Here is a 14,758-nt window from a genome sequence, read left to right as displayed (position 1 = left end):
TATCCTTCCTGTCCCCACACATTTGTTTATAAATACCTTAATTCTTACTGCCAATCACTCATCCTTATTTAGCAACCCATACCATCAGCTGCCTTGCTCTTTTCTCCCACTGCCATTTATCACAAGCCTGATGTGCTTTCTTTCTTAATACTTGTCTCATTTCTTCACTTTGCCCAAGTAGATGGAAAAAAATGTAGGCAATATGAGTGAATCTGACTGGGGATGCTTCTCAACCGAGCTGAGATGTTGTCTTCTGTGGCTTTAGGCAACACAGAATTCTTGATCCTCTGAGAACTCATCTGAGATACCCCATCTGTGCTAGTATGCTACTGCCTGCAGGCCACTAGAAGCAGTGAGTTAGTGAGTTGGAACAGCACCAGTTGCTGTTTTGTTTGGGACAGAGTAAGTAAGCTCAGACAGCAAAATGGGTTAGAGGGAGGAAGCAGCTATCTTACAGTCAAGATTTTGAAGCATCAGTTTTGGGACATTATTGGTAAGTGACACAAGATCCTTTTTCTTAATTAATTATTAATGGGTCTGTTATACTTTAAATGTTTACCTCTAAGACTGCAATTAATACAATTAATACATTAATTGGATGTAATAAGTGCTGAGTCATGTTTACAAGTACATCAAACAGTTTCACTTTTATTATTTCACAAGAATGGAAAGTACCTTTGCAGTATTTTTGTCACCAGTGATCTGATTTGTTTCAATAAATATTAGATTTTTTTATGGCCTTGTGACCGACACTGGTATTTTCAGATTGAACTGGTAAAAATAAATATTCCATACTCTTATATGAAGCAGCAATTAGAATACAGCTCAGGTTTAACATATGCTTATTCGATGATTGCTTCATTTAAAATAGTTTTATACTTCAGGTGATGGTAATGTGGGTAAAAAGTTTAGTAATTGCAATTATTATTTATACTGAGAGCCCACTTGAACGTCCCAATAGCGTTCAAAGTGTCCTATTGTGCTAGGTGCTATACAAATGCATACAGGTATGTGGTTTCTTCCCTAAGAGTTGACAGTCTCGTAACTTAATTATAGAAAAATGCTTGCGTCATTCTTCTCTGAAGCTCTTCTGTTGTCTCATTGCTAATATCAACTTTTATTACCATTCTTTTTTTTCCCCAAAGTTTAAGTTGATTTGTAATATGGCAACTGAAAAATGAGGATGTGCAGTGCAGATCTTGACTGACTCTAACATGAAGCCTGGTTTTAGTATTTGCTTTTGTGTAATACCATCTCCTTCATTTTGGCTTATTTAAATGGACATTTTTCATCTGCTGCCAATGAAATCTTAACACGAGCTTGTATTTTTAACTGGGACCTGTTATAATTGTGGCTAAAACTACGATATCAGTTCATCATTCTACAGTTCACAAACTTGTGCTGAATTTGGATGTTCTTTCTGGAGCATCAGCTGTGTTACATGTACAGTGTATCTGAAAACTGTACTTGGAGAATTTTCTGCAGATTAAAAGAACATAATTTGACTAGAACATGGCTTGTAGTTATATCTTAAGTATGTGTCAGCTTACCTAACTTTTACAATCTAAATGGAAGTTTTATATACATTTAATTTATGAAAATTAATAACTTATTTTATAAGCTAACCTTATTTGATGAGTTGATATCCATACTACTTAAATTATTTTGTGTTTTTTAAGGTCCTAGGTTGTGTACATTTTTAGAGGATCATAAAGAAGACATACTATGTGGTCCAGTATGGCTGGCTACAGGACTCGATCTGTCAGGACATGCTGGAATGTTGACATTAACAAGTCCAAAGCTTGTTAAAGGTAAATTAATGTATTACATTATCTCTGTAAAACTTGCATTAGTAGAGTTGACCCAATACTTCTGAACTGAGCAATCTTGGTTAGGATTTATCAGATTAATTTTCCATAAGACCGTATTAATTATGAGCCACTTACACCATATGAATCTACATTTAAGTGACCGTTCTTAATGCTGAGAATTCATACTGAATTATCAAAAACACTCATTCAGCTCAGGTGGTTGTGAATTTTAGCCATCAATTTAAAATCACTTCAGTTTGATATAGTACAAATGTAGAAGCTCTTTTCCCTTTTTGTTTTTTCCAGGTATGGCTGGTGGCAAGTACCGTTCATTTTTAATCCATGTTAAAGCAGTGAACGACAGAGGAACAGAAGAAATTTGCAATGGTGGGATCCGGCCTGTTGTAAGAATACCATCTCTAAAACCTCAAAGTAGTAAAGGGAATTCTCTTGCTTCACTATTGGCAAAAGTTGCAGCAGGCAAGGTATTGAATAATGAACATAGTTGCAGCTGTATTTTATGTATATTAAAGCTTTAGAATCAGTTGTATAAACCTCCATTTTGGAAATGAAAATCCTCTTATACAGTTACCATAAGATATTTAAAACAAATCCTAGTGAAGTTTTGATTAACCATGTAAGTTTTATATCTACCAGAATTGGAATTCAGGGTCTTGTTTTTCAAGCTAAAGGTGTAGTGATAACTATCAAACAGTAAAAGATCCATTGTCACACTCAAGTCTTTTAGGTCTCCCATTGTTCTTAGAACTCCCTCTGTATCTAAGTTCACCAGCAGTATACTTCTTTAAACGTCCTTCTTCTCTGAAGCCCACCAGTAAACCAGGGGAGTTAAAAATACATACCATAGCACTTAAATATTTTATTGCACACGCACATGCAAATCCTACATTAAAAGAGCATTATTAAGGATGCAAAGTCAAGCACTAAAAAGATAAGAAATAACAGAATTTAGGTTGCCTGCACAACCTTTTTTTGAGTTCCCATATTGAACCTGCATTATGGTACAGTCTTTAATTACATGATCACATATTATATTTTCCTATTTTAACTTTGCAAACTTAAGTTTGTTTTAATATAGGTTTTTTGTTTAATTGCCAAGATGAGAAATAAATAGCAAAACAATTTCCTCATGTTGACCCATATTGACAGTTTTAAGAGTCATTAGCAGTGTAGGAACATTTAGATCCATCACACAGACCTCTGCCTCTTGAACTGGTGGAATAACTGATAGCATTGGCCCTAATAGGTTATCATACTTCACTCAGATCAGCACTAGAGAGGGATGGCACACTTTGTCAGTGGGTTTCACAGACATTTGCTGACAGCAGAAAGCTGGTGAGTCTCAGGAATATTGGGCTCCCTTCCAGCTTTGGAGTGAAGTGTACTCTAGTGGGCACAGACTTTTCTGGCCATTCCCCTCCAAGCATCATTCCCTTCTGTTCCTTATCCTCTAGCTTGTTCTTACCTTCCCTGTTCCTGACACCTTGTCACAATCCCATTCGTAACCTACTCCTCAGGCTTCTCTTCCCACTCTCCTTACCCATATAAACCCAGTTTCTTTCCCTATGGCTTTTCATCTGATCTGTTGGTCTCTCCTCTACCCTGCCCACGTTCCTGATTCCCATGTGCTCTGTGGCCAGTTTCCAGTGTGGGGTTCCCCCCTCTCCTCTACCCCCACTCTGCTTCTTATCCCAGTCTTTGTCCGGCCAGTCAGTCATTCTCCCTGGTTCCCAGTCTCTTTGCCCAGCCAGTCTTTTTCCCCTAACTGCAAATCCCAGTCCCAATTTATTTCTTCTCTCCTTTCCCTGCCACAGTGACCAGTTCCTCTCCTCATGGGTTTTTGTCCCAGCTTATTCTTCCTGCACCCTTTTTCAGGTCTGGCTCTTGTCCTCTTTGCATTTGAATCCGATAGCTTTACTGTCCATGCTGCCAGGTCATGGAGAGCACAGGAGAGAGAGATCTGCATGCTGTCAATTTAGGTGCACAGATCTGGCACAGCCGGCAGCAATCCAAAACTGCAATTGCAGGGAAAGTGTGGCTTAGCCTGAGGATTAAGTGGGGATTTTCACAGGGACAGCAAGAGGCAGAAGGCCATCCTTTGCCAAATTTCAAGACCCTGCTTCAAAGCATGGGGGCACTAGAGCTTGACAGAGTGGTTGCCAGAATTTAACGTGGGCCAAACAACCTATTTTTGCCTCATCTCATTCTTAGGAAACAGCTGAACAGTCTTGGCTGAATTTTTTTCCAAAAAACTCACCTTAAAGCAGACACCCAACATGGAAAACTTCAGCACAAATGGTTAAAGTTTGGCAGTTATAAGCAGTTGACAATGGTGTTTCATAATGGGAAGTTTCAGGCAGACTTAATAATAGGCAAGGCTATCATCTCCACCTGTAATATATAATAAAATTGCTCCGAGATCTGACCAGCTTTTGGTACATGATGCTTGAAGTATTCTGTCTGTCTGAACTGTTGTCTATCTTAGATTTTGAGGGGAGGGACCATTGTCAATTTTACAGTGCCAACTACATGGCTGGCCCTCAGTAAATAAATTACCTGAAACTGCCTTTCAACTTTTACTCCAACAGAGCAGTTAAAATAAACTAGGAATCTCCTTCTTTTGATTCCCGAGCCAAAACATTCCAGAATCACCAGAAGGGTTTTTCAACTGAGGATTTTTACTTTCGGAACTTATTCCTCTTTACCGTCTATCAGAACTTGAGTCTAGGGATCTTTAGGGCACAAATGAAACTTGTTTAGCTTAGTTTTTGGTTTAAAAATAAAGCTAGAATTATACTCATTGTCTATACGGTACCATTGACAAGTACTACATATTTCAGAATTTAAATTACATATCACTTTCAGCTGAACGTGGTGCATAAATGAAAGGGTTATGAATGCCATAACTCTTGAAACCAAGATTTTTTTTTCTGACATGTCAGGAAAAGTCATCCAATAAAATTGAAGCCAGCAATTCTTCACGAAAATCTGACAACTTGAGAGGGTGTGACTTACTTCAAGAGGTGTCTGTAACTATTCGAAGATTTAAAAAAACTTCAGTTTCAAAGGAAAGGTTAGTTTGTCTCTCTGTAAACATGCTTTATTTAAATGTTAAAGCTTTCAACTTCATTACTGAGATTGTGATTTGTCATAAAGTTGGTATGGATTGCTAAATTTAGTTTATTGGTGCGACCGTGGTCACAAGAAATAAATGATTTAAAAATCTAAAATGGTCATACATGGGTCTTAAATCTCCATACCATGTGAATTGTAATGGAATATCAAAAATTGATATTGTTTTCACTTAGAGTACCATAAATGTGTGTAATTGGACGTATTCTGGTAGTGAGAAATTTTGCTTGCCTGCGAATGCAAATATAACTAGCAGGGATTTGTGTTTCAATGATCTAGTTTACAGCAGTGCATCAGACTTCAGTTTTTGAGGAAAAATCTTTCACTCTTTGCTATAAGTTGTCTTGTTTTTAAAGAAACTTAGTGCCAATGCTAAGTTATCAGTTTTTTACTTCAATTGTTCAACTTTTTTTCTGTTTCTAATCTTATTCTTTAGAGTTCAACGCTGTGCCATGTTACAGTTTTCAGAATTCCATGAGAAACTTCTTAACACACTTTGCAAAAAGACAGATGATGGTCTGACCACGGAACATGCTCAGAGCCTTGTATTAGATACGCTGTGTTGGCTAGCAGGAGTGCAGTCAAATGGACCTGGCAGGTAGAATTGAAATTTCAATTAAATTCATGTAGTTACTCTTCAGCATCAAATTTCTTTTATAAATGCTTATATAATTCTCCAAAATACTACTTTTTTTTTTTTTTTTTTTTTTTTTTTTAAACAGCTCAAAGGAGGGAAATGAGAGCCTACTTTCTAAAACATGTAAATGTCTTTCTGATATAATACGTGTTTGCTTCTTTGAAGCAGGGCGGAGCATAGCCCACAAATGTGCACGGTTTCTAGCACTATGCATAAGGTTGGTGATTTATTCTGAGTTTGTGTAATACATGTTCTGAGGTTAATTCTTTCTACTTAAACATGCAATGTAATTTAATATGGTGGGAGCTAGAAAAGTTAATATACTAGCCATTAACCTGGGAATACATATGCTCAAATATGTTTACAAGGGAAGTGAGAGCTTGTCTCAGCTAAGTTAATTTCCCCCAGTGGGAACATATTTATATCACAAACGTCTTCGAACATTTGATGCAATTGTATCATAATGCTTAGGGGCTACAAGAAGAATGAAATATGAACTTTCATAAAGCATTTGTTTTTTTGCTAGCAATGGCAAATGTGACCCAAGTCAACAGGGATTTGGATCTGTTCTTCTGAAGGCTTTGCTTGACAATATATCTTTTTTACCTGCTGCTGCAACTGGTGGTATGTATAAAATACGTTTGCTGTCATAGGCATATTGCATACCTATATTAGATATGTTTTTCCTCATTCTTGTTTGATAGAAAAACAAGTTCTGTTTTGACTATCATGAATTGTTTTTTGCAGTAGTGCTCCTGTCAAGCCTGTGTAATACCCACGTATTAATGTTCTATTTCATAAGTGTGCTTCTTCTGTTAAATTAGTTTAGAGACTGATTTCTATAATGTTTTTTTAAAACAGAATGCCTAGTGTTACCAACAAGGGTTTGATTTAGTAATTAGAGAGACCTCAGGATCAGTCAGCTTGATTGGATTTATTTAGATAACAAGTTAATTAGACAGCACATAGGAGTATAATGATGACAGTGTGAGAACCAGTCCTACATCCAGTGACAAGTAGCTTACACTCTTTGATTGGTCCATGGGTCAACAAGACCCCTCCCTTCTCTCGCCCGCCCCCCCTTTTTCCCATCCCCCCTGGTCATTGTAAAATTAATTTTAGTGGCACTCATTTAATTACAAGCAAAAAAGCTGTAAGTAAAGTATCTAACACTAAATCATTTCATTAAAATTACATAACCAGCACATAAAGCATATGTTTGAATTTTTGCTACATGGTAAGTGGCAGAATAGAATTACTGCAATAACTGTAACCATTTGTAACAAAATCAAAGGTTACTTCAATTCAAGTGTATAAGATTAAAAGGTCAAAGTCTCCATCACGTGTTAACCAATTTAGATTTTCCTTTGCTTTTTTCATACTGTTGCCAATCTGTATGACCAGGGCCCAAGCGTAATATTTTCTGGCCCAGTACAAGCTTTTAACATGGGCCCCTTCCCGTAACGGGGGTTGTAGCCTAGGCTGGGCCACACAGTGCCTCCAGGCCCCGATAAAGTGTACCTTCCCCCCCCCCATGGGGATGCCCTGTGTATGATATGGGTAATTTTTCAATTCAATAAGAATTTTAGATTCAAGGACAAGGGTGTGGTATGTATATTCAAAATGGGAACATACTCCTCAGTTTCATCCTGATGGCCTGGTTTGCTATTAGCTGTAGACATGTTATCAGATATTGGAATCAGAGTCATAACTGTCTGTCCAATAACAATGTATGCCTGTGGGGTAAAACAAAAATTTGGAATGGTGACATCACATGTACAGCTCCCATAAGTACATTCTTTGCAATTAGTAACTAAGCAGTACTATCCATTCATATTATAAGTAACCCTTTCTCTGATCACCTCGATTTAGTTAACCTGACTGGGCAAGATATAGTACTGCGTGGTGGTTATTCCTGTTGTGTCAGATCAGTCAAGTGACTGATTCTGAAGTCTCTTTAATTATTAAATAAAACCCTTGCTCATAACAATTGATGGCCTCTATAGGGGACCACAGTAATCAGTCTTGATGGCTCTGACAAGGCAGGGCTGCAGCCTACTTGTCAAGAATAGGATAATGGTGGCAGTGTAGAGATTGACACTCATTGTCATGAGTCCAGGGGTATAGCACACTGCTGTGCCTCTGCAGCCGGGCGCCCTGTGGGGAGGGAAACCCTTAAAGAAATATAAGAATAGACTTCGCAAAATGCTGCTAGCAGTAAAATGCTGGCTAATAAAAGAGCTCTAAATTGTTGATAAAGAACTATGTTGACATAAAAGTGCTGCGTGTGCGCTGGATGCAATATGTGAGCTTGATCCGTGGAATCATGTGTTGATCGCTTGTATCAGAGTGAAAAGGGAGTTGAGGAGAAAATTAAAGTTGAAGGCAGTTCAATATTTGTTTGAAGAAAAGGAGCAGAATGGGTAACTTAAATTGCAGCTTGAGAGAGCGAATACTTTAAATGCATCTCTGGCTCATAATTTACAAGCGATGAAAGAGAAGTTTAAGAAATGTCAGATTAAATGTGTCAAGGAGAAGATACAGAAGTTAAGTTGACTGAAACAGATTGAGGAGTTAAGATGCATTTATCGGATGGCTCAGTAGAAATTAACTGTGGTAAAGGTGAGGTACCCTGGTAGATCTAAGTGCAGGAAGGAACAGGAGGATCTGGTGGAACAGGTTTATGTTTAGGGGGAACAAGTTGCAATATCAAATCCTGAAAATATATTGCGTTCTGTTACCCGCTTACCAAATTCTTCCAAAAATGGTGTTTGGTGTTACCAGGAATATTGTGATGAATATGATGAAATCTGGTTAAATGATGGATCCCAAGTTCAGGGTTTAAAAAAAGAAATGGAAGGACTCCCCTGGCTGCTGTCAGCCTGGATGCAGCCAACCTAAGGAAAACCCCTTTCAGCCATAGAATCCTCTACCCAATAGAGTGGGTGTGGTTGGTGGGTGGGGAGAACATTAATTTTTTAATCTATCTGAAGTATGTGCCTCTCATATCCGGTTGAGATCAATCAGTCTCTATCAGCACCCTAGGCAGCAGGTAGCCCATCCAGTCAGCTGGACACATTAACCACCACTCGTTTATTGGCTACCCATGTTATCCCATACCACTTCAATACCCTTCTCCACACAAGAACCCATAGCTCTAGAAGCTTTTTGTGGGTTATTCCATTCCCTCCGGTCCCAACTGCTGACAGTAATAGTGAGACCAATGCATCAACTTGACGTTTTTCCACTTATAGGGTTAGATGACTCCCAAAATATCATTAGGTCTGATTTTATGGTGCAAAAGGAATGCATAGTTAAATTAACTAACCACTTTTTATGTATTGTAACTGGTTGTTCTTTGGAATATAGTCCTATACACATTTAAAACATAAATTTAAGCTCAAACCAATACCTCTTTCGGGGTGCAGTAACATCTTGGCTGTTGGCCAAGGAGTCTTGACCAACTTCTGTTAATAAAAGATATTACCTCACCCACCTTGTCTCTCTAATATCATGGGACCAACATAACTACACAACACTGCATTCAAGGAGTCTTAATGACATTTCTGTGTTTGTTTTTTAACTGTTCCCTGTCAACTTTTCTGGCTTAAACCAAAATTATGGTTTCAAGAGATGGTTACCTTCTACAAATATAAAAATTTATATACTAAAATTACCCAGGAATTTTCAAAGAAATTACCTATTTCCTGGCATGTCCAACACAAAAAATTCCTAACTAATTATTTTCACAGGTTTTTGTAATAAGATCACATAAGCAATCTTCATTTCTCTTTTCATCTGTGACCAAATCATTTTTAATTATCAAGGGAAGTGAATTTTTGTGGAATCTTTTAAAAATCATTTTACTTGACAGTACTCCATTTGCCCTATGCCTAATGAATTTTTAAATACATATTCTTTGCACATGATAAAGTATAGTTACCACAGTCTGAGAGAACCAGTCTTACAGCTGATGACAAGTAGCTTGCACTCTTTGTCTGGTTCATAGGTTGACACTAGACACCCAAATTATATGTAGGTTCCTTAAGTAAGTGGCTAGTTTTTTCAAAGATGTTGAGCACTCACAACTCCTATTGGCCTCGAAGGAGTTCTGCCTGTTCAGCATCTCTGAAAATTAGGTCATTTATTTCAGGGAGCTAAATGGTCACCTCAGTGTGTAACATTAATGATCCATATCTGACAGCTTTGGGCCAAAATCTGACGTCTCTTTGACATTGCAATATTATAAAATATTTTCATAGCTTTCTCTGATCCTCTGTGCTAGTCCAGATACTTGGATAGAGTTCTTCACTGCCAGCCGATGAAGATGGTGTACATTAGTTGTCTGTCGTGTGTGTTTGTGTGGCTTGCCAGCTCACTAAACTTAGTTGTCAGTCTGCAGGCGGACAGAGCATTACTCAGCCTGCCTGCTATGGGGCTCAGCATATCTGACTCTCAAAGGTACCTTAAGCAGTACCCTATAGGAGACACTGGGACAGCTGTACCACATGCAGCTGTTGGGAAATCCTCCTCTTTGAAGGATCTAGAAGATTGTCTTGAAAATAAGAGGCAGAGAGGGTGGCAGACAACATCCACTTGAGACCATAATAGCTAGCAATTCAGGGTAGGGAGCAGGACAGGGCATCACTCTCTCTGAGCCCACAGTTGATGATGACTGACCTTGTTGCCCCTGTAAGGAAGCAGTAAAATTAGTTTGCTACTGTTTTCCTCATTAGTACTCATGGGAATCACACACTGGCTTTCCTTTAACTCAGATTTATACAGGTAATGTAATCTAGCTCGATGTAAAACCTTTCAAAATGCTAGTTTAGACAAGACAAGTTGTATTGTGCAAACTCAGGTACAAGTCTGGGAGTGTGTAGACTTGTACTTCAGCATGTGCAAACTAGTCAAGTTAAACATGCCTTGTCTAAACTAGAATTTCTAAAGCTGTTAGATCAAGCTGGCTAACATTATACCTTAAATACTAGACAGTGCAAGGCCTCTGAGACTATTCCATCCTGATCAGTGCTCCCACACATTCACCAGCAAAACACTATTGTGACAGCTGTTCTAGTAAGTGTTTTTCCTCAATTCTCCCACAGTTCAAGATTCTCTCTTAAAAGATTCTTTGTTAAAAAAAACAAAACAAAACCCACCTGCTTGCCTAGCTTTTTCTCATCCCACTGTCAGCCTGTTTGCTTAGGTACTTATATAGCCCCCATTCATGTAGTTTCGGAGAATCTCACAATCTTTAATGTATTTACCATCACAACATCTCTGGGAGGTAGCAAAGGACTAATCTCCATTTAAGAGATGGGGAACTGAGGCACCGAGAGGCTAAGTGACTTGCCCTAGATCAGTGTTTCTCAACGACCAGTCCGTGGACCAGCGCTGGTCGCTCAGGCCCTCCCTGACACAATTTGACACAATTTAGGAGGGCAATAAGCTGGTCCCTGCCATAGAAACATTGCCTTAGATCATATAGGAAGTGTGGCAGAGCAAGGAACTCCCAAGTCCTAGCTTAGTGTCCTAATCACTGGTCCATCCTTCTTTTACTTGTACATGATGGCAAGAATGTATCAATTTTTTTAAATAATGAGCCATAATTTTGTACTCCCTCAAGGATGCAGTGCATATAAAGTCAGGAGAGGAGATTCAGCCAATTGCTGCTGTGTCCCTAGTCCAGACAACATAGTTAGTTGGGTTGGGTCTCATCCTCTTACTCCCACAATCCCTTCCCTTCCTCCATCGTAGCAGCAGAGAAGTGTGCTGGAGGAGGGGTGCGTGAGAGAAGACTGAAAAGAAAAATCTGCAGTTGGTTATTGGCAAGGGAGAGCACCCATTTTATGTAGTCTTGGCTTATGCAATGGTGTTATCCTTTCTTTAGGTCAACCATAAAGAAGCAGGAGCTAACAAGGCTCTGTATGCCTTCTGGGGAAAAGAGTTTCTACCTGGGAATCTGTTTTTTTCCCCCTCTTAAATACACTTTGCTACATTTTTACCTCTGAGCATAGTGTGTGGGATAAGAGCAAATAGACTAGAACAGATGTTCACAGCTCAGTGACTTGCATATTTTCTCTCTCTTTCACACTAAACTGATTATCTCAAACAGTTAAGAGATGTGCCAAAAAAGTGAACTACAAAGAGTCAAACAGTAAAAGAATTAGGACGAGCCAACAGCCCTCTTGGCTCTTTATGTAACACTTATCAGGGATGGTCTGAGTTTACTTGGTCTTGTCTCTGCCCAGGGAGCTGGACTTGATGACTTCCCAAGGTCTATTGCAGTCCTACATTGCTATGATTCTATGTTTTAAATAGAAAAGTTTTGTCTGTTTAATGTATCTTGTTTAAATATAGAAAATAAAATGAAATCAAAATTGGTTATAGTTGCTGAGGTAACAAACATTAGAAAATATAGGTATCAGGATTGCTAGTTTAAAAAAATGCATTGGAAAGCATGAAATTAAGTTAATGTAATGTACATAAAATTCCATGCAATACTGTTAAAACAAAAAAAATTCTAGCATTTGATCTTCCAATAACTTGAACTTCTCGGTCACCAAGTTATAGTTGACAAAAAACATAGTTCTTAAGGTTAAAAAAAATACCAAAAAAACAATAATTCCCAAATATACTTAATGCTGTTTCAGCCCACAAAGCGTTCTTTAATAACCGTAGCTGTCTTGCTCTCTCTGATGTAAACAGTAGTCTTAAGGATAAATTGTACACACCTTCTAGTTACAGAACACTAGCATAAATTCTGTACACATTAGAAAGAGACAACATTGATGTATAATGCTGTAGTGTAAATAAAACACTTTTGTGTGTTTCTCTCTTCTGATATCCTGAAATATATATATATATATATATATATATATATATATATATATATATATATATATATATATATAATACACACACACACACAATAACTAAGGTTAAGATTTTGTCACTGTTATTTTTAATAAAAGTCAGACAGATCGTGGGCGAGATACAAAAATTCACAGGAGCCTGCAACCTGTCTGTGACTTTACTACAAATAACTGGGGGGCAGAGCTGGTGGGGGCAGGTGAGGAATGACAGCTGGAGCCCCATAGGACAGCCTGAGTCCTGCCTTGGAGGCAGGGGTGCACAGTCACAGCTGCAATCAAAGCCAAGGGCAGGGGAGCACAGTCCTGGCTCTAGTCCCAGCTGAAGCCATGGTGGGGGGATGGCCCATAATCTCGACTCCAGCCCCAGCCCCAGGGGAGGGGAGTAAGCCCCAACTCTTGCCCCGGCGTCAGCCACTGAGAGTTGAAGCTGCAGAAGTCACGGAATCCATGACCACCATGATAAAATCGTAATCTTAATAATAACTATCCTCTCATTATTAATTGTATAGTATGCCATAATTAGAAAAACTGAGCGACTCTTACACAAAAAAGAGAAAAGGGTCAGTTACATCATGTGTTAATTTTCCTCATCTCTGAATTCATGAACATTAATGTAATTTTAACTTACTATTTCTGTACTTTTTCATGGTTATGTTTTCTAACTAAGGCAATACTGGTATTTTGTATTTGCTAATGTTACTTGCTGTAGCAATCTTAACTTTAAAGTTAACATTTTTAGTATGGGAATGTTTCTACAGGGATTGTTTACAAACAGTTACACTCTTACAGTATAACTTAATGCATATTACTTTGACACTCTCTACTATGTTAACTGAACTACTTTAGTAAAAACATTTTCCCCGTGAACTTTCTTCTCTGGAATTCTACAGTAGAGGTGATGTGCAAATGTAAAATTCTGATGGAGGTTAAGATACTTTAATGATGCTAAATGGTAAAACATTTTAGGAAGTGACTGTTTTTACATTTCATTGTCAACATTTATGATATTTTATTTTGTCATTTTTGTTAATTTATTTTATTTTGAGCTTTTTTTGAATGCAACATTAGTCCTATTTCTGTTGAATGGAAATTCCTGTTCCCTTCTTTAGGATCTGTGTACTGGTATTTTGTATTGCTGAATTATGTGAAGGATGAAGATTTGGCAGGATGCAGTACAGCTTGTGCATCCTTACTAACTGCTGTGTCCAGACAGTTGCAGGACCGGCTAACGCCCATGGAAGCTTTACTTCAAACAAGGTATTGAGAGGGAAAATATGTACTTGTGTTCACATTTTCTTGTCAGCAGGCCCTTTACTCAAATTAAAAATCGTTTGTTTATGGTGTTTTGAATGATCTTAGATACTGTCAAGTATCTTTTTAAAATTTGTTCCTTTCTGCAGTTTGTAATACTGTTACAAGTATGATTTGGCTCTTCTTCTGATCTTAATTTTTGTGATCTTCAACTTTTGAAAAGTTAAAACGAACATGGCTGTTAAACAGATTCATTTTGCAATATTTTGTTTTATGAATAAGCATTGATTAACACAGCTTTGGGAAATTATATTTAACTGGTGCAGCGACAAGGAGGGAATTAGGTAACCATCTCTGTTGATAGTGTGCGAATGCAAATATATATTGTGTGATATTTTATGCAATACATCTGTTCACCAACAGCTGTCAAGCTCAGAACAGACCAGAGGATTCCCTCTTTTGAGTGTGAGGAAGGAATCCAACGCATAGACTTGGCAGAATTCGGCTTTTTATTTTTTTTTAATTTCAACTGATGATATCAATTGTTTATTTTAAAGCATTTTTAAAGATTTTTGTCTATTTACATTTTCACAGTTGAGGGAAATTGGAGGGGGTCAGACAACAATTTGTAGACATTGAGATTCAAAAAGTTACAACCATTAACACACAAATTGTTAACAATGCTTGTCAAAATATACAGAGTATAGATCCATAAACTCTGTTCCGAAGCAGCATTTTTTTCACTTTTTCATCGCTGAGTCCACCATATTTTTAAACTGCTGGTACCAAAGGCCAAATTCTGGGTCTAAAAACCTGCACTAACTCCCTGGAAAAATGGGTCCGTGTATAAATTAAACAGCAGTACTATTCCAGGCTTTCGTGGTGGTTGATCTCTTGCACTAAGCAGACCAATCTGATCAACTTCTGGAGAGCGTGAGAGTGTATCAATGAAACTGGTTTTGGCAATTCCATAGGTGGCACTTTCCAGTGCTTCATTACAATGGTATGGAGTACTCTACTGTTGGACATAC

At 37.9% G+C, this 14,758-nt stretch overlaps 1 protein-coding gene across 1 annotated transcript in view; it reads left to right on the top strand.

Annotated features, from left to right (window-relative positions):
- The window catches only part of BIRC6 (baculoviral IAP repeat containing 6), a 354,060-nt gene that overhangs the window by 69,771 nt on the left and 269,531 nt on the right, over nt 1–14,758 (top strand). Inside the window, exons 15-21 of the mRNA XM_067562654.1 lie at nt 1,680–1,811; nt 2,118–2,296; nt 4,775–4,905; nt 5,401–5,562; nt 5,687–5,818; nt 6,128–6,225; nt 13,586–13,733. Coding sequence (XP_067418755.1) covers nt 1,680–1,811; nt 2,118–2,296; nt 4,775–4,905; nt 5,401–5,562; nt 5,687–5,818; nt 6,128–6,225; nt 13,586–13,733 — 982 coding nt within the window. The remainder of the gene's footprint in view (nt 1–1,679; nt 1,812–2,117; nt 2,297–4,774; nt 4,906–5,400; nt 5,563–5,686; nt 5,819–6,127; nt 6,226–13,585; nt 13,734–14,758) is intronic.

The sequence above is a fragment of the Emydura macquarii genome, unplaced genomic scaffold, assembly GCF_026122565.2.
Source record: "Emydura macquarii macquarii isolate MOO-44397 ecotype Brisbane River unplaced genomic scaffold, CSIRO-AGI_Emac_v2 contig_2457, whole genome shotgun sequence".
Taxonomy (NCBI): domain Eukaryota; kingdom Metazoa; phylum Chordata; order Testudines; family Chelidae; genus Emydura; species Emydura macquarii.
Note: the sequence above shows the minus strand (reverse complement) of the source record. Positions and strands in the feature narration are given on the sequence as shown.